Here is a 20,679-nt window from a genome sequence, read left to right as displayed (position 1 = left end):
ACTCCTTATGTTCAGATATTTCTTGGATTTCCTGAACATCATCTGTGTGAGTAAGAGCACACAGATTCCTAATGTGCCTGTAAAACTGAATAGATATGCAGTGCTTCCAGGCTACCTAGCCTCTCAGCAATACTTTTGTACATCTCTCTTTTAGATTTAGGTGAACACTGTGACAGCTGAAACTTCTGTGGATCATCCCCTATACACTCGATGCTTACTTGGCCAAGCTTACAGACAGTGAAAATAAAATGCAGAATTTGTAACACCTAGGGTAATCTTGAACTTCAGTAGAAGGCAGATTGGAATTTAGTTCTGGCCTCCAGTACGGATCTTCCAGTTACAACTTAAAATAGTCCATGAATATAACTTTATCCTTTATTAACACACACACACTAAAAGACCACCCATTGAAATACTTAGGATAAGTATTTGATCAGCAGAAAACACTACTTCCTGAAAAATAATACCTCTGAAATTCTCATCCAGCAGAGGAGGTAGGTGTTGAGATTTTACTTAGTTACGGAACAGATATATTTTTCCTAGAAGAATTGCACATCATTTATAAAGTCCTCATGCATGCTTTTGTTTTCAGATGAGTGTAATATGAAGAGCATTTTTAAGGACATTGAACAAAATCACACTTAATTGATTTTTCACCTCAGCCTTTATAATTTCATTTCATAATGTTAACCAGTATGATTTTTAACTCACATTTTATCTGCTGCAACTCATCTATTTGAATTACTACAAAGTTGCATATATTCACTGGTCACCTTTCAGGTTGTCAGTTATTTTACAGCATGCTATAAAATTTCATTATTCATGGTTAGGATGAAGTAAAAGGGTCTAATAACACACTTCAAAAAAAAAAGCAGTTTAAGTACAGAGCAGGGCTTATGTGGCAATTCCTGTTAAAATCAGTTTGACACTACAGTCCCATCTCCTCATTTATGTTAACTCTAATCCTCTCCCTTAGTAAAGTGGGAAGGTTGGAGTGCAGTTAAAACTGCACTGCAGCTGTTTGCCACTGATTCCTCCCTTCCTTGTTGAACAGGTCTGAGATCTATATATGACATTGCCTTTGGAAGAATCTGATTAAATGTCATCATATTTCCAATGTGAAATGTACCAAAACTTTTTTTAATATCCCATTCTAGAGAAGAACTTGATCAATGGTAACTAAGTGGAATGAATAATTAAAGACAAGATGTGTGTTGTATTAGGCAAAAAACGGAGCGTTCAGGATGTAACGCGGAAGGCCCTTCCCCATTTCGCTTGCTATTGGTTGACCTACTTACTTGAACCCGTGATGTAAGAAGGAGAGGCTGTACCTCTTTGTTTTGATAACAAACTACATGACCACCCCGTAGATGGGTTTTCGGAAGTGGGTGGAAAGAGCGCGATATTCAATATGATTGGCCAGTAGCCCGCATGAGCTTCTGAAACAGTCTAGTAAAAGATAAGAAATACTATATAGTTCTGTAACTTTTACCAATAAATGCCAATTTGCTGTTCATCATATTGGTGCCTATATGCAGTATTTGGCGCGGACCAGACTTTTGGTCTCAGCATGCAAGGATGAAATACAGAGGGTTGCCTGTGTTTGGCTACAGATGTGGTATTCAAATCATATGTGATAGCTGACTTATCTCTGAGGAGGAGAAAATACGTTATTCATGCCAAGCTTTTCAAACAAAGATTAAAATATCTTTTATTTTATATTTGATTAATTGAAACTGATACAGCGTGCACAGTCTATAAAGCAAGCACATTTATTTCTGGGCTGTGTGCAAGAATCTTTCTCACCCAAGTAACAATCTAAAATGTTTTCTGAAGTTCATAAGTTTTTCATGTTTACTTTGGGTTGAAAATATCTTGGTTTTGAGCACTGAAAGGGAAACTGCTTAAATAATTCCAGGCTTTAATTAGTTGGCCTTGCTGACAACTAGTGAACAAAACATGTCCCCCACATAAAACTAAGAAAAGCATTCCAAGGAGATTTTATTGGAGCTATGAATTGTCTGGGAACTCCACATGCATTTATTCCCAATTAGTAATGAACTACAGTCAACCCCCAAAACATCTGCATTTCTGCTTATTTTACAGTTAACTTTCTCCTCTTTTCCCCTCTCCTATCTTTTCTAGGTTGGCTGCATGCCTTGGGTTTGGAATACCAATTCCAGCAGTTCAATAGTTATCATTTCTCCTGGTGGAACAAATAAAACAATGAATGAACTTCCATGCGATACAGCCCACTATGCTTTCCTTTCCTGTGTAGTGGGGACTCTCACCTTGGCAATATTTCTACGTGTATCTTCCTTGCCAAAAATTATTCTGCTGCTTTTTGTTACTATTTTGTACATAGTTATTCTGGAACTCAGTGGTTACAGAAAAGCAGTGGGGTAGGTGTCTTGCAAAGTCAAAGCAATGGTGTTTCTTTATAGATGGTCATTACATTTACTATTCATCTGTGAATCACAGAATCATAGGGGTTGGACCTCTGCAGATCAACTAGTCCAACTCCTCTGCTAAAGCAGGTTCCCTACAGTAGGTCGCACAGGAAAGCTTCCAAGCAGGTTTTGAGTATTTTCAGAGAAGATTCCACAACTTCTCTGGGTAGCTTGTTCCAGTGTTCTGCCACTCTCAAAGTGAATAAATTTTTCTTTATGTTCAGATGGAACTTCCTTTGTTCCATTTTGTGCCCATTTCCCCTTGTCCTGTCACTGGGCACCACGGTAAAGAGCCTGGCCCCATCCCCTTGATACCCATCCTTTAGATATTTATAAGTGTAGATAAGATCCCCCCTCAGTCTTGTCCAAACTAATCAGTTCCAGCTCTTTCAGCCTTTCCTCGTAAGGGAGATGCTCCAGGCCCCTAATCATCTTTGTAGGCCTCCACTGGACTCACTCCAGTAGTTCCCTGTCTTTCTTGAACTGAGGAGTCCAGAACTGGACACAGTATTCAAGATGTGGCCTCACCAGGGCAGAGTAGAGAGGAAGGTTAGCCTCCTTTTATGCGCATTTTAATGTACCTTTTGGGCACAAGGGCACACTGCTGGCTCATGGTCAACCTGTTGCCCACCAGGACACCTAAGTTCTCTGCAGAGCTCCTTTCCAGCAGGTCAGTCCCTAACCTGTACTGATGCATTCAGTTATTCCTCCCCAAGTGTAGGACTCTACACTTGCCCTTGTTGAACCTCATTAGGTAACTGTCCTCTACCATTCAGTGCTACTCAAGGTTGTATCCTTTGCAGACTGTGAGAAATACTGTTGGATCTAATAATACTGATCAGCAGTGAATCAGCTTTTGGAAATTGTCGTCTCATTATTTTGAAGTTTCATGCTTAAATATTTCATCTGATCATACTGCAGCCTGATTGTAATATGAAATATAAAAAAATTTTTAAAGTCTTCACTGCCACATTTCAGCAATCCTTAACCAATTCTAATTTCATTTAAACTTATTAATTTTAGAGAGGTTTTATATTTTCTCGATAAAAGTATGTGCACAGTACAATAATGTATATAATTATAAAATCCTGAAGAACCTGAATGTCAGTGAGATGCAGTCGTATTACTGTCACCTACCTGCCCGCCAATACGAGCCACTTTGGAAAAGGCTAGTGATTAGGGGAAAGCCACAAATTCCAAATTAAACATTTTGTATTAAAAATATCCAGTGCTTAGAGAACCTGGAATGACCTTTTTACTTTTACTTTATTTTTAAGGGGTGGATCCTTTTATATGCGAGGCTATGAACCAACACTAGCTATTTTGCTATTTTCTTGTGCTTTGGCACTGCATTCCAGACAGGTGGACTTGAAGCTACGTCTGGACTACCTCTGGGCTGTGCAGGTAAGTTATAGCACTTTCTAGTACTTATGTACACAGAAAGTGTATATCTGATTTTATGAAGCTGCTTACAAATACTTTCAGAACAAATCAGTGGGACTAATACACTCTCAAAATTAACAGCACATCATTGATGAAGTAATGTGTTTATATCTAAGGTACATTATGAATAGAGAGAATTTCAAATGAGGGAAGTTGACCATTACCACTGTAAACTTGAGATAAAGAAATTAAATGTCTGGGTTTCTTTTTTTTTTCTTATTATAGTGCAAAAAGAATTTGATGATCAGGTAAATTGAAAAGAAGCAAAAAAAAACCCACCACACACACACACAAAACCAACCTGATAAAAGGATATGTACCATGGAATGGAACTATGGAACTCTTTCCCAACTTCTTTACAATACCTGGAGAATTGAGCTTTTTTTAGCTCACCTTTAGTCCTTATCTTTGTTTGCAAGGAACACAAAGAGAGATTGCAAGGAATAGAAATGGATACCCAACTCTATGCATTAGTATCAAAGAAGATACAATATAATTCACATTGATAGCACATCCTTTTAAAGTTCCTAACAGATCACTTAAAAGTCTAGATGATCTGCCCAAACTTTATGTGTTTGACTTGTCTGTATAGTGTATGTGCAGTCCATACAGAGACTGTTGCATGAGTACCAGCAGAATATATATATAGCAGAATTAATACAGTGTGTGAACTAAGCTAATATACTTTGCTTTTTAAAATGACTAAGTAGTTCCAAAGGGGCACTACTCTAATTTCATGAATGTACTGCTTCCAGATCTGAGATTAGGTCAGGCAGGGCTAGCTAAGCTTTTTCTTCATGTCATTGCATTGCCCTACGTACATTCTACATAGACATTGCCAGTTCAAATATCTCCTTGAATCTCTTTTCTTCATGAGAGACGAAAAGCCATCACTCACCTCTCATTTCTCTGAGAAGGAAACAACTGGAAATGCAGCAAGCTGGAATGTCCTTTCTCCATAATTTGTTATATTATGATTATCTTCTGTTTATCAAAGTTTGGACAGAAGTCCAGCAACAAGACCAGGGTCACAAGGTCATGGTTCAGTGCTGACATATTTATCCTTGTTCTGAACACTTTGCTGGTAGAAAACACTGTATGTAGCAAGATCATTCTCAACTGTGTCATTCAAAATAAACAGTTTAGTCCATAACTGATGAAAGATGACAGTCCACTCATGTCCAGCTCAGAAAAGAACAGCAAATGTCAGTGACTGAGCAACTTCACTGTCCACACAGCACATCAGAGTGATTACTCCACTTATCTACCCCTGCTTGATTTCTTTGACTTGTTCTTAAGTCTCTACACCCTGGCCCATAGACATATTTTTCCTGAGGCTTTCATTCTGCCCTATAATGTATTGAGCGCTTAACTGAGGAACCTCATAGGTTTTGAGGAAGAAGAACAATCTTCTTTGAAAATTAGAGAAATTGATAGGTAAGCCAAAATGTAATTTAATTCAGGGACTGAACTCAAAAATCTCTTTGCTGCTGTCAAATTTGCCATATTCTAGAATGTTATAAAAATGGAGTTGTAAGCTTAATTTGGATTAATATCTGGAAAAATGAATTTTTACTACTACAGAATCATGGAATCATACAATGGCTGGAGTTGGAAGGGACCTTAAAGATCATCTAGTTCCTGCTGTGGACGGGGATGCCACCCACTAAATCAGGCACTAGATCAAATTGCCAGGAAACTATCCAACCTGGCCTTGAATAGCCCTAGGGATGGGGAATCCACAAGTTCTCTGAGATACGTATTCCAGAACCTCACCACCCTTTCAGTGAAAAATTTTCCCCTAATATCAATTTAAGTCATGCTTTTTTTAGTTTAAAACCATCCCCCCTAGTCCTATCACTTTCAAACCGTGTAGGAAGTCTGTCTCCCTCCTGATTATAAGCTCCTTTTGAGTACTAAAAGGCCACAGTGGAGTCTCCCTGGAGCCTTCTCTTCTCCAAGCTAAACAAGCTCAGCTCCCTCAGCCTGTCTTTGTAGGAGATGTGCTTCAGCTCTCTCATCATCATTATGGCCCTTCTCTGGACTCGCTCCAACAGCTCCATGTCTTTCTTGTGCTGGGGACCCTGGGCCTTCCAGGATGATCTGCTCCATGATCTTTTCAGGCATAGATGTGCAGCTCACCAGCCCATAGTTCCCCAGGTCTTCCGTTCTCCCTGTCTTAAAAATGGGAGTGATGCCTCCCTTTTTCCAGTCACTGGGAACTTCACCTGACATCCATGACTGATATGATATGATGGAGAGCAGCTTGACAACCACATCATCCAATTTCTTCAGGACCCAATCATATTGGAGTTACTGCAGAAGAATTGTGTTATGATTCTTTGAGTGTGACTGAAGTAAAGAAAAAGTTGTGAATTCCTTGAGATTAGTTACATAGTACTTATCTAATGTTTTCTAGTGAAAATGAGAGTATAGGGCCAAAAGCCACTCTCAGAACAAGAAGTGAGTAATTTTGCAGCAGAGTTCAATAAGGATTAGGCTGGAATTTGCAAACGTAGGAATCTCAAATAAGATCTCTAGATATTTAGTATTTTTCTAATAATGAGTCTGATTTTTAGAATTAATTCCTTATGTGTGGCCCTCACTGACTCCTGTGACTCAAGTCACTTCTAATAAGACTCCAGAACCTTGGGTTCTGTAGACCTCAACTCTTTTAACTCCTAGGCACATTCTTAATGCTGTCATTCTGATGAATGGTAGAATCTCTGGTGCTGTTGTGTGGAGGAATTGTATATGTTTTCGTGACAAATACTGACATAATTAAAGCTACCTGAAGAAATGCTGATTATTTTTACATTTTTTTTAATTGCCTATCATTCTTCAGGATTCTAAGCATAAAACAGTTTTCTCTTTTGATACCACTGTCTTACTGGGTCTATTTATATTTTATCATAAACATTATCGTTTGCTTTAAATACTGATGATTCTCCAGGCTTCCCTAATTTGAAAGTTGTACCAAGTACTGTTGTCTTTATCTTCACTTATCTGAGAAGAAGTAATTGAATGCCAAGGCCAATATCATACAATCATAGAATCATAGAATGGTTAGGGTTGGAAGGGAACTTTAAGATCACCTAGTTCTAAACCCCCTGCCATAGGCAGGGGCACCTCCCTCTAGACCAGGTTGCTCCAAGCCCCATCCACCCTGGCTTTGAATGCTTCCAGGGAGACAGCATCCACAACCTCACTGGGCAACCTGTTCCAGTATCTCATCACCCTCACGGTAAAGAATTTCTTCCTAATTTATAGTCTAAACCTACCCCTTCAGTTTAAAACTTCAGTTTCCTCCTGTCCTCTGCTACCTACCCTTCTAAAAAGTCCCTCCCCAGCCTTCCTGTAGGCCCCCCTCAGCTACTGGAAGGCTGCTATAAGGTGCTCCTGGAGCATTCTCTTCTCTAAGCTGAATAGGTCCATCTCTATCAGCTTGTCATCTCAGGGGAGGTGCTCCAGCCCTCTGGATCATCTTCATGGCTCTCCTCTGGGCTTGTTCCAACAGCTCAATGTCCTTCTTGTGTTGGAGGCCCCAGAAATAGACGCAATACTCCAGGTGGAGCCTCATGAGAGCAGAGTAGAGGAGCAGAATCACCTCCCTCAACCTCCTGGTCACGCTTCTCTTGATGTAACCTAGGATATAGTTGGCCTTTGGGGCTGCAAGCACGCACTGCTGGCTCCTGTTGTGTCTTTCATCAACCGACACCCTCAAATCCTTCTTCTCAGAGCTGCTCTCAAGCCATTCTCAGCACAACTGGTACCTGTGCTTGGGATTGCCCCGACCCAGATGCAGGACCTTGCATTTGGCCTTGTTGAACTTCATGAGGTTGGCATGGACACGCTTGACAAGGGGGCCCAGGTCCCTCTGGATGGCATCCCTTCCCACTCATCTTCTTACATGTTATTTTGTTCAATTTAATGTCAGAGGATGAACTATTAGATGTTTTCAGACAATTTCTATTTTTTCAATTTTTATTATTTTTTTATTTTCATCTATCCCGACAGGCAGAAGAAGAGAGAGATGATATGGAGAGAGTCAAGCTGGATAACAAGAGAATTCTCTTCAACCTATTGCCAGCACATGTTGCACAGCATTTTCTTATGTCTAATCCAAGGAATATGGTAAACCAAGATAAACTTTAAATATAAGGTGTTGCATGAGCTGCCCTTTGTAGTATGGGTCACCTTTCAACTGTGTTTGTTTTCAAGAAAAGCTTCTACTTTTAAAATTTCATTCAAGATAAAATGAATGTCTTTGTAAATACTTGTATGCAGGAATTTGTTCAGAATTGTATCTTTCTCTGCAGTGTCCTCCTTCTCTGAAGAACTGTAATAAAAAGCAGGATAATGGTATTTTGTGACATTCGACATCAATGCAGCTGAGTCTGCATGCAAATCACTAATTTCTTTTTCAGTTGATTTAGAGTACTCAAGTTTATCACAGTATTTCATAACCTCAGTTTCAGAATATTGAACTGTGTGAACTGCCAGAAGCTTCTGTCTGAACCACTCTAATTCTGCAAATACATTGCCGGTACCAAACCTAGCCTTTAAAAGTTAAAATAGAGAATTTTACACACTTCACAGTCTGTAATGGCGAAGTACGCTGCTTCAAGAAGATCTCGCCAGCCTTCTTCCTGAGCAGCTGCAGTATCTGCAGCAACAATGTAGCCATAATGGCCACAACATCACTCTTCTAAACTATGTGTCTCTGTGCTTTGGAGTTTGGACCAATGTATGTAGGTCACTCCAAAAGTAAGGCCGCCTACTTATTTCCAAGGAAACTACAGCAGATACAAAGAACACAATACTACTACTTGATAGAGCAAATTCTCAGCTACAAAACACTATTTTTCAACAGTTACATCATTAGCTATGCATTTTTGCCAGTTATTAATGGGAGATTTCATGCTACACTTGTAAAAATTTGCACCATGAGAAATGACCCACTGTTTCACAGCTGCTATTAATAGCATCATTGCTAAGAAAATGTTGCCCACACAATCCATCTTTCATTGACTCAAATACATGGAAATCAAAAGGTGCCAAATCCACACTACAAGGTAGTTGTGGTAAGTGAGTCCAGCCAAGATTGGCAGTGTGCTCCATGGTCTTCAAACTGAGATGGAGCCTGGGATTACCATGCTAAAAGTGAAAGGTTGTCTTCTTCTCTGGCCTTACTCTGGAAGTTCGAGCCTTCAGCTTAGTTAGCATCATGTAAACAGTTCCCTGGTTCTAATCCACCAATTCATGCAGATAAGCTGATCGAGATGCTCTTCATTTTGTGGTGTGACAGGTGTGCATGGCAATCCAGAATGTGGTTTGTTTTTCACATTGCTGTTGCCACTGCTCAAACATACCACTACCTTCCTTGTTGTGCCAACATCCACCGTTTGGTTTCCATAAGCATTCAGCAAGCATCTATGAATCTCAGTGAGTGCAATTTTTTCCACGTGGAGGTATTCATCTGCATGTCTTTGCTTCATAGGCACTTCCACGTTAGATGCTACTTTGTCAGACTTTCCCTCTGTTGCCATCTGTCACATGGCAACAAAATTTAATGGAATATTGGTGGGAAAGTTCAACCCCTACTGCCGTACCACCAATATCTGGCTCTGATATCATGTGCCAACATAATAAAATAGGAGGCATTACTTTTGGAGAAGCCCTCATATTTGATCCAAACCACAGAAAAGTGATTTTGCTTTCTGTTAACTCTATGAATTCTTAAGCAGAAGCTTTATTAGACAGAGCAAGATTACACTCCTAATTCTGAATACAGGAGTCTGCAGCTCTGGGAAAGAGGTGAAAGAGAAAGGCTGGTTTTGTTCTGCAGGATAAAATTGTTCCTTCTCCTATTTTAGCTATAAAACAATAGTAAGGAAATGCAGTGATATTTCCTATGCAATAAAAATTCTAAAACTGTTCAGACATTCTATTTTTTTTTTCAATCACTTCTTCCTTAAACAGGGGAAGAAAAAAAAAAGAAAAGGAAAAAGAAAATAACTAAGTTGTTTTAAATGGGTTTAATAGCTTAGATTTAAATTATATTTTGTGTTTTTGAGGGGAGAATTATCTTGCAATTTTTTTTTTTGATACAACTGGCTTTCTCTCTACAAAAAAAAAAAAAAAAAAAAAAAAAAAAAGATGACTTTTGCCATAGCTATCAAGGCAATTGCTTTTGCTGTTTGGCAGTATATACTATAATACAGTAAATACATATAATAATAACCATGCCTGTTTTAGATTAAACAATTTAAATAAAATTATGTCTATTCCTGTACTGCAGGACCTTTATTACCAGTCATATTCACAAGTGGGAGTAATGTTTGCTTCCATCCCAAATTTCAATGATTTCTACATCGAACTGGATGGTAATAATATGGGAGTGGAGTGTTTACGCCTGTTAAATGAAATTATTGCTGATTTTGATGAGGTAAGGTTTAAACACTTCATCTTTCAAGCATATCAGTTCTACCAAACTTTTGTCAGCAGAAGTTATTTGTAACAATTCAGTGTACTTTGAACTGCCCAATAATACAGTACTGTAAACTTCTTATTGGATGATAATGTGTGTCTACAGGCCTTCCCTCTAAAGCTCCTGATTTTTACTCATAAGTGCCTGAATCTGACCTCAAAGTCCTCTAATGTAGGAAAAGTATTAAAATGCAAGTTAATGGTAGAGTTTTTTTTATGACCTCAAAGTGAGCAAGCCTCAACTTATCAAACTTAGTATGGTTTAATTGGCTTGCATATATTTTCTGATGACTATGGTTTCTTGCCTAAAATACTATGTAATATTTAACAGTTTTATGTTTTAAACAAAGCTTATGGACAAAGAATATTATAAGGACATAGAAAAAATCAAGACAATTGGAAGTACGTATATGGCAGCTGTGGGACTTGTACCTACTTCAGGAACTAAGGTAAGAAGATTACTTGATGGTTATTGTGGTGGAACTGTTTTCCTCCAATGTCCAGGTGAACACCAGAAACACAACCAACTCAGAGTGATTACAGATAACTAGTTTAACTTGTTTTACTTCTTTACAACAATTTAAATCTGAAATTCAAATATCAGTCTGACAAAAAATATAAAAGCCTGTAAAGAAACATTGCTACCCTAGCAGTTACTCATGTGGCAATGTTTAGATTTGAATTCTCTGCAAGTTGATGTAAAAAGCTCCCAAGTCAGAATGGTAGTGTTTTAAACTCAGTATCATAGATGACTTTGTAGAATGCAGAGAGGAGGGTACTCTAAAGGTAATGAACTGTTGTAAAACTAACAAAAGATTGTTAAAATGTGATTATTTTTCTCCATTATTTTGAAATTAAGGAGCAAACTCCCATCACGTCCAGGAACATAGTGCTAGATACATTATTACATGTCACCCTGATCCCTCCAAATCAAGATATTCTTTGTCTCTACCGCTAGCATTCTTCTTATCCCTTTAATTAATTGGCAATAAAAAAAATCAAAATCATTTCAGACTGATAGTACTGGTTGCAGTTATTCTGTTACCTCCTTAATCCCTCTGTGTTCTAAGCTTGAGTTTGAGTTTGGGGACAGATATTTCCTAGATTTGCATGCAGCATCTGAAAAAGCAGAGAATCACCTGAGCAGAATACTGAATATACTGTATATTGTACAATGAGAATAAAAAGGAACATGAAAGCAATCCATGCATCCAGACTTTCCAGATTTTTTTGAGATCTCACCCCTCTTCACTGAATCGCAGAATGTCTTGAGTTGGAAGGAACCTTAAAGACTACCTACTTCCAACCCTAATGGGCAGGGATACCTTTTGCTAGATTAGATTTCCAAAGCCCTATCCAACTTGGCCTTCAACACTTCTAGGATCTACAGCTTCTCTCAGCAACCTGTTCCAGTGCTTCGCTACTCTCCTCATGAATAATTTCTTCCTTATATCTAACCTAAATCTACCATTTTTCAGTTTAAAACCATTCTTAAAACCATTGCCCCTCATCCTGTCACTTCACTCTCTATTTATAGAGTCCATCTCTATCTTTCCTGTACACTATCATTGGGTACTGGAAGGACGTTAGAAAGTCTTCCCAGAATCTCCTCTCCTTTAACTGAAGTAACACCAACTCAGCCTTTCTTCACAGGAGAGGTGCTCCAGCCCTCTGACCTTCTAAATGGCCCTTCTCAGGACTCACTCCAACAGCTGCATGTCTCACTTATGCAGAGGGGCCCAGATCTGAACATAGTACTCCAGGTGGCATTTCAAGATAGTGGACTAGGGGGGAGAATCACCTCTTTTGACCTGCTACCTGCATTTCTTTAGCTGTATTCCAGTATGCAATTGGTTTTCTGGGTTGTAAGCGCAGACTGCTGCCTTATTTTCAGTTTTTCATCCATCAACACCCTCATTTCCCTCTCCACAGGGCTGCTCTCTATCTATTCATCATCCAGCCTGTATTCATGCCTAGAATTCCCCTGAACCAAGTGCAGGATGTTGCACTTGGCCTTGCTGAACTTCTCAAGCCTGTCAAGGTCCCTCTAGATGACATGTGTCGATGACACCACTCATCTATAAACTTGAGGTTGCATTTAATCCCACTGTCCATGTTGTCTACAAAGATGTTAAATAATAGCAGTCTCAATGCAGACCCCTGAAGAGTACCACTCATTACAGGCTTCCACTTAAATATTGAGCTATTTTCCACAACTCATTGAGTGCAGCCATACATCCAAGGCCTTTTCAGCCATGTGGTACATCCATCAAAGCCGTGTCTCTCCACTTTGGAGACAAGGATGCTGTGTGGGAGAATGTCAAATATTTTGCACAAGTCCAGGTAGATATGTACGTCTGTTGATGTATGCATGTATATGTGTTGTAGGAGTATGCTCACGCATATGGTTTAGAATTGAAAAATGAAGGCAAAAACAAGAAGAGCCAGATGGCCTGTGAACTTTCTAGGAACAATCATCTTTTTTAAGATGATAAAAAAAAGAAGGATGCATTAAAATCAGCTATTAGCATCGTGCTGGAGTATATCAAAAGTAGCTTACTTTCTAGTTGGTAGGGTGAATTTTTTTTTAAATCATTCCTAGAGTACAAATCTAGACATTAAAAAAAAGGTGTTTGTTAATGTTGTGTTTATGCTGAAAATGATTGGCTCCTTCATCCTACAACAGGCTGAAAACTGATCCCCTGAATTTTGTTCAGCGTGATCTGAGACAAACAGGCAAAAGCTTATTTGTGTGTCTACTATAAATGCTCTTTGACCTATAATCCTGAAAACAAGTGTGTTATTGCATAACTTTGGCAGCATATGTACCAAAACCTAAGCATGTTTATCTCTTGTGCTTTATAGTTGCTAACTGAAGGGTCAGCTGAGTTAGTCCAGTACAGAAGTTACTGCTTTGAGCTAATGATAGTAATGCATTTTAAATCACAGCAGAAAGCCTTGTACAGGACTCTGCCTTTTTTCTGAAATCTTGGGGCAAATTTTGATCTTTTCTGTACAAGTAGAATTTTTTTTTTACATTTCAGACTTCCCAAAATCGAAAGATCTTTTATGAACACAGACAACGTTTTCAACTGTAACTTCAGTTCTCATTCTTCTGTAATCTCTGCTTATTGCCTGTGTGATGCAACTGAGTAGAAATTGTTCACATCTTCTTGGCAGTTTCCTGCTAGATCTTCAACATGCAGCCATTTATTACAAGTGTGATGGTTGTGGATAGCTTACCATGTACAGATGATCACTGCCAGATATCCACACAATCCCTTGTCTGCCCTACAGAGCCAGCTGTGCTCGTGGGAAGCCATTCCAGATACAGAATTTCCTGGTCTCCCCTCTTGCAAAGGAGGTCCCAAATTCATGAGAAAATCAGGTGCAGCCTCTAATTCTGTGCACTAATATTTGGACATGAGCACAAAGCAGTGATGTAGTTAACATGGTCTTAACTGAAAATACTTGCACAAATAAGAGCTCAGCTCACAGATAAAGTCAAATATTTAAATATTTTGGAGGACCACTTTTCTGCAGATTGGCTTTAGCAGGTACCTATAGGAAATTCACTGTCAGGGTGGTTTTTTTATGATGATCTTTTCAGTAACCTGCTTGCCAGTTACACTATCAGGGCAGCATACAAACCAAGTTCTTTGTAGCTCTTTTGTAAAATACAGGATCATTATTGTGTGAATCTTTGGGAATTACATCTGTGATTTCATCATGACTGGAAAAGACCTACAAATCATCCAGTTCAACCATCCGCCTTTAAGTTTGAAAGAGTTTGGTACTTATCTTTTTGAGAGACATTTGTCACTTACAGCTTATTTTATAATTTATGACCAGTCCTCTCCCCTGCAACCCTGAGAGGTACTGCAGGAAATCAAACTGCACAACAGGGAGCAAGAAATTGAAAGGAAAATGAATATAAAGAAGATTAAAGGATTGAATAAAACTATAGACTTTTTCCTCTTTCAGACATTCAGTATTCTTGACCTTCCTTGTAAGAAGTGTAGTTGTGAGCTCTAATTTTAAATTTAATTCCTATTTTTCCTTTGTCTTGGTGAGGTTGGAAATGAGTGGAGCTAGCAGACATTGCAAGAAACAGGTAAAGAAAAATATTATCCCTAAAAACTGGGACTTGCTCTGGACTTTCATCATTCTTTGTTAATCATTTTGCTCTATTTTGTAAAAAATTTCTCAGCATTATGAATGAAGCCTTTCAAACTGAGCCCAGAAAAGGCAAATAGCAACCTGTTTCTCAGATTCTTCATCCACAGTCAATTTATAAAATCTCACTATCATGTCAAATACCCAGTGAACTTTCATCTCATGCCAGATGCCATAGCTGTATTGTGCAACACCCTACTGAAGGTAGACAGCCACTGACCTCGCATTTCTTTCACCATATCCTACCTTTAGCCTACTTCCATTTTGCAAATCTGTTCAATAATTCATATTTATTATTCAAATAACAGCACAACATAAGAGCAACAATTCTAAGTCAGGTCAAATGTCCATTTTGGTAACCCATCTTTAATGCGCCAACAGTAGATTTTGGAGCTACAGGACCAATATGCAATCTCTGTTTCCACTTTCTAATAATATGCTGTTTAAGAAAATCTAGGGCTAGAGGTAGTATCTTTTTATCAGTTTGCAGCAATTATTTTTTCCATGAGTTTGTATAATTATGTTTGAATTTAACTAAATTTTTGAAACTTACAGTATCCTCTGAAAATGAGCTCCACAGGTTAATTAGACTGTAGGTGTAAAAAGTATTTACTTATGTTTTGTTTTGTTGTTTTCTTTTTCTTTTTTTTTTCTTAATTATGGTACTTCATAATTTCATTTGATCCCTTATGGTTCTTTTGCTGTAATTCATTTAGGCATGTCTCATAACTTCAGTCACTTCAGCTTGCCTAGAAAACAAACAAAAAAAATATATCAGTTCTGCATCTCACAGGATTAAACATAACAGGAATTTTGTCAGTGAGAACATCATGGAATCATGGAGCTGGAATCTAGCAAAGTCCCCAGTGGAAGAAAATGGCAGAAGCTGTAATTATTAATAATCATCAGGCAAAGCAGTTTTGTAAAAAAGCAGGCTATATTCTGTTCAATGCTCAGAATGAATATCCGCAGCAGAATTACTTTACTGTGGGAACTTCGCTTTCCGTTCTTCCCAGAAATCAGAAGAGAGTGGGAAAAAAAAGGGAGAGAAAGGGAGAGGAGAGGAGGGAAGAGGAGAATGGGTTCACCAGCTGAGAAAACAATGCACATTCTGTAGTCACCATTAAAAGATCCGTTTCACAGATGGCAAAATGGGTTACATTTCCTAAGCTTTACACTCTGTCATTGTTCTTTGCATTGATGTTTCACCTGCCTCTCAGTTCCATATAAATCTAATGCTTAGCACTGTTTTGATTCTAGGCTAAAAAATCAATTTATTCCCATTTGAGTACACTCGCAGATTTTGCAATAGAGATGTTTGATGTTCTTGATGAAATCAACTATCAGTCTTACAACGATTTTGTCCTAAGAGTTGGTAAGTCATGTTTCTACAAATTACCACACAAATGGAACGCTTGTCATTTAGCTTTTTTTTCACTGTCTGAAAAGGACTGTCTGTCCTGTACTCCTGACTAAAACTAAGAAGACTTTCTGTAGAAGATGCATTTCCATGTATAAGATGAGCAGGCTGAATAGTCAGTGTCAGTACTAAAGAATTAAACTTGTGTCCATTTCTAGTGTGTTTACTTTGTCTACTCACACCTAAAAGGAAATTATGCTAATATTTTTATGCAATGTTATTAGTGTACATAGTATTGTAACTTACATGTTGTGTTGGTAAACTGGTGTAAACTGAGTCTGGCTGCATTTAGTTGTCAGGTAATCCTGCATCTGCAGAGGCTTTATTGGAATTAAGTATGGTGGGAGTTTTTCATAGAATCCTAGAATCATAGAATATCCTAAGTTGGAAGGGATCACAGAATCATACAGAATCACGGAATCATAGGGGTTGGAAGGAACCTCTGGAGATCATCTAGTCCAACTCCTCTAAAGCAGGTTCCCTGGAGTCCAACTCCTCTCTCCATATACGACTGCCAAAAATTCAAACCATATGTATGAGAGCATTCTCCAAATGCTTTTTGAACTACAGCAATCTTGGTGCTTCCACACTCGATGGATAACCTTTTCCTAATACCCAATCCGACTCTCCCCGACACAGTTCCAAGCCATTCCCTCAGGCCCTATTGTTGTCACCAGAGAGAAGAAATGTGCTCTTCCCCCTCTAAATCACTTCAAACAGTCCTTTCTGTCAGGACATAATTTGAACAAAATTTCTTAATAGGAAAGACTTATTTCAAGGATTGAATTTTTTCTTAGACAAAGCCAGAGGAGAGAAGAAGGTTAAGGTGCTTGCCGGACAGGAAGAATTAGAACCAAGTGTTTGAATCTCTGCCATGCCTTAACCTCCAAGTATTGCACTGTGATGACAAAAAACATGCTCAGTGTTCTTATAATAGACATTTGTTCATTTTGTGTAACTAACAAAATAACAAATTGATTAATAATTTTTTTGAAAGAGAAAACTAGTGTATAAATTTTAGCACTTGATGGAGTTTCAGTGGATGATCATTAAGTATTTCAATATTTGGGTATTCATATAAATTCATATATTTGAATATGTAGATATTTTGTATATGTATGAACATACGTTTAATTTCAATCCAATTTTGAAAAAAAAAAATCTTGAAATTTTTCTGTGCTCAAAGAAACTTTCCTGATGAATTCTAGACTTAACGTATATCGTTTCAAACATTCTACCTTTACTGTTTTGTTATGTTATTATTACATTTAATTTTTGTCAGTCTTCACACCTGTTTTTGTGAATGAATGCTGTTTTCAGATCCTCTGGTCTTGACAACACGATTCTTCCCATGCCATCCTTTGTATGTTATTTCATGTCTTACCTCTGAGTCCTTCCTCTCCAGCTACTATATTTTTTCATGCCTAAATTGTGAAAGCAAGCTAGACAAGTGGAAATGTGATCTTGCTAGCAGCATAGAGAGATACACATCAAGGATAGCAATGGCAGACTTCTACATCTTTGCCCTTCTGTACATCCAGTAATTAGAAATCTGAAATTCTTTTTGTACTGGTGCTGTAACTGGTCTTCCCAAGTTTACAAAGGGGAAGAAAAGAGATATTTAAACCCCATTCTACTGCCTGAAAATGCCTTGCACAGAAATTGTGGAGGATTTTACATAAAAAGCTCTTCAGGACGCTGAGAAGACGTAACATCCCATTTTGTATTTCAAATATAGTGTCAAAGTCAGTCAGAAATGTAGAAACAAGCCCAGTGGTTTCCCAAAAAAGGTGCTTGAGCTATTTTCACAGTGTCCTCTTCTTCAGTGTTTCCCTGAGTTGTCTAGTACTGATAAGCAATGTGACATACTTCTCTTAGCCCATTTGTTGTGTTTCATGGTCATTATTTCTGTTCAGCTTGGAAAATAGGCCACTAGAAGGCTTTATAGGAGCAATCACAGTGGAAGTCATAGCAAAAAATGAAAGATATTTTAAGAATTGTCTTGGATTGTTCCACAGCTAAACTCTGCAGTACCACTACTTTTCTTCTTTTCTTTAAACAAACAAAATCTACAGATAAACCAAAATTTTATGTTGCTTATCATATTACATTTCCAATAAGATATCGCTATGTATGTCTTTGTTTCTTTTCTAAAACTCTTACAAATGCGGAAGTCAGTTTACATTATCACACATTGTGTCCAATGATCAGAAAAATTCTGAGGCACTTGTGATAAATCTTTTTTATAGGATTTATGTTTTTTGATTTTAGGTATTAATGTTGGGCCTGTAGTAGCTGGAGTCATTGGAGCCAGAAGACCACAGTATGATATCTGGGGAAACACTGTAAATGTTGCCAGCCGGATGGATAGTACTGGAGTGCAAGGGAAAATTCAGGTGAGTGCATTCCAAGATAATTTTACAAATTTTATGTACCTTCTGTTTTATATGTGGCTGCATTCTCTAAGCAGTCTTGAAAATGCAACCATTACAAAAGTGGAAAATTTGGCTACATATTTCTGATGGACAGAGCTTAATTTGGCTGAATAATTATTAGCTCACACCAGAAGATCTGATTCTCAGATTCTAGTTTAATCAGTGATTTTTAATTACTTAAGAAAACTCTTAAGTGAACCCAGGAGCAGCTGTACATGCTAATTCATCCTGCTTATGTATTTTTCACTATGGATAATGAAAAGTGGAGAGAGCAGCTGGCAGTTCTAAGTTTAACCTTATGAACAGGAAAAATTAATCATTCTTTTTTTTCTGTCTTTAGGTGACAGAAGAAGTTCAGCGAATATTAAAGAGGTGCAGTTATGAATTTGTGTGCAGGGGGAAAGTCAGTGTAAAGGGGAAAGGTGAAATGTTGACCTATTTACTGGAAGGAAAGGCCAATGGAAATAATTCACAAACACAGTCTTTAAACTTAGAGCGGAAAATGTATCCTTATGGGAGAGCAAATGTCCAAACAAAATTGGGCACCAGCTGTCCGTCAGTGTCCTCAGTTGCTAGCTTTACTGTGAAAGCTGGCCTTGGACCAGAACAAGCATCTACCACTCACACAAATCAAACACTGCATTATCTTCCTTCTGTGCCAGCTGCGAAGGAGGGATAGAGCAAAGGAAATTTGGTTGTGCCATTTGCATTGAACTTGGAGAGCAATGGTTCCCTGAATTTTTATCAACAGATCAGAGGTCATAGGCCATGGCATTAACCAAGGACCACTACAACCCAACCAAAGAGAGCTTGGGAGCTGTATAATGAACTCTTGGGATGGAATATATAAGGGCTAGCAATTCTGTTAGAAGAATCAAAAACTGATTTTCTGGAAATGAGGAATATTTTCTTGGCATTTTTAATGGATAAATGAAAAAAAAAGATAAACATGCAAACATTTATTTATGTGTGTGTGTATATCTTTTAGTCTGTATATCCTCATATACAAACACTCCTATGTAGACTTAATATATATATAAAAGCATAAAAATATGTATTTATTTACACATCCACTTGCAATGACATATCAATGAGATTTCTCTTTCTGTCATAGCTAGCATTGTTTGGTCTAGGATTAGAAAAGCTGCATGTGGAGTATGTGGCAGATGAAGGTTCTCTTGGGCTACAGCAAGAGTTAGACGAACTGTTCCCAGTGCATGAGTGAAAAAAAATTGTTCATTGCACTGTCAATGGGCAAGTAATGAAGGCTGGATTCAGCAAATTGCTAAATACTATGCATTTTTAAATTTCTACTTGCGTGCTCCAAAAACTTACATTGAGATATAAAGCAGATGAAGAACAGAGCTTAAATTTTGGCAGAAGAGCAATACGATGGGTTTTATTTGTTTGTTTTTCTGTTTGTTTTTGAAACAACAAAAACACAAAAGTTGATAGAGTTTTAAAAACTGCTGATTCTTTAGAAGTCATTTGAGTCTTTGTGAGGAGCCACCCTGTAAACACAGCAAAATGCTTATGCAATATAGAAACATTCCTTTATATACAATATCAAAGAGCAGAAAGATGGTATTATTTCAGGCTTTTACAAATGGCATAAGTCCAACAGCTCAGTTCCAGGACTTAGCTATACCTTTCAAAGCATCTTAAAGAATTTTCCCACAGACAAACATGCTGTTGATAGTTTTGTGCTAGCTTTGTATGTTTGTCAATATAGTTTTATATCTTAATTGATTTTTAAATTGATGCCACAGGTTATTTTTTTATATCTTGATTCTACGTAGGCTCATTTTTCACAGCTGGACAATTACAGAAAGCTATAATTTTGAGAAACAAGCACAGTCAAACTTTGCACAAATGAAGAGCTCACTAGTAAAGAAGCCAGGAAAGTGAGGGCTGCACTTAATCTGAATAAAAGGGAGCATATTTTAGTTGCTTTTTTCTTTAATGCAGCCCACATCCTATCATGCATGGTTTCTTTTTGAAACACCAGTCTGGATGGGAGATGTGTTGTACAGCTCTGTACTCAAAAAGAGGGCAGTCCAGAGTGAAATTGTCATGAATGAGTGGTGACATGCTTTACTCCATAGACCGCTGCTTTAATGTTCTAATGGGATTGCACAAGCTAACCAGCCTCACTGCTTTCCAAAAGAGAAGCAAAGCTTTACATTATTCAGAAACGTGTAAATCTTCCAGGGGATGCTAGGTGAGTCCAAGAGGAGAGGAGAGGAGAGGAGAGGAGAGGAGAGGA

At 38.0% G+C, this 20,679-nt stretch overlaps 1 protein-coding gene and 1 long non-coding RNA gene across 2 annotated transcripts in view; one reads left to right on the top strand and one right to left on the bottom strand.

The window, feature by feature from the left end:
* LOC110390838 overlaps positions 1-6,991 on the bottom strand; it is a 44,208-nt gene extending 37,217 nt beyond the window's left edge. The window contains exon 1 of the long non-coding RNA XR_002433902.1: positions 4,792-6,991. This is a non-coding gene — a long non-coding RNA (uncharacterized LOC110390838). The remainder of the gene's footprint in view (positions 1-4,791) is intronic.
* ADCY1 (adenylate cyclase 1) overlaps positions 1-20,673 on the top strand; it is a 166,165-nt gene extending 145,492 nt beyond the window's left edge. The window contains exons 13-20 of the mRNA XM_021382384.1: positions 2,146-2,402; positions 3,728-3,854; positions 7,911-8,027; positions 10,195-10,341; positions 10,733-10,831; positions 15,819-15,933; positions 18,250-18,374; positions 18,754-20,673. Coding sequence (XP_021238059.1) covers positions 2,146-2,402; positions 3,728-3,854; positions 7,911-8,027; positions 10,195-10,341; positions 10,733-10,831; positions 15,819-15,933; positions 18,250-18,374; positions 18,754-19,092 — 1,326 coding nt within the window. The 3' untranslated portion in view covers positions 19,093-20,673. The remainder of the gene's footprint in view (positions 1-2,145; positions 2,403-3,727; positions 3,855-7,910; positions 8,028-10,194; positions 10,342-10,732; positions 10,832-15,818; positions 15,934-18,249; positions 18,375-18,753) is intronic.
* Positions 20,674-20,679: the final 6 nt, after the last annotated feature.

Source organism: Numida meleagris, unplaced genomic scaffold (genome assembly GCF_002078875.1).
Source record: "Numida meleagris isolate 19003 breed g44 Domestic line unplaced genomic scaffold, NumMel1.0 unplaced_Scaffold218, whole genome shotgun sequence".
Lineage (NCBI taxonomy): Eukaryota > Metazoa > Chordata > Aves > Galliformes > Numididae > Numida > Numida meleagris.
The sequence above is the reverse complement of the archived record's forward strand: the minus strand, read 5'-3'. Positions and strand labels throughout refer to the sequence as shown.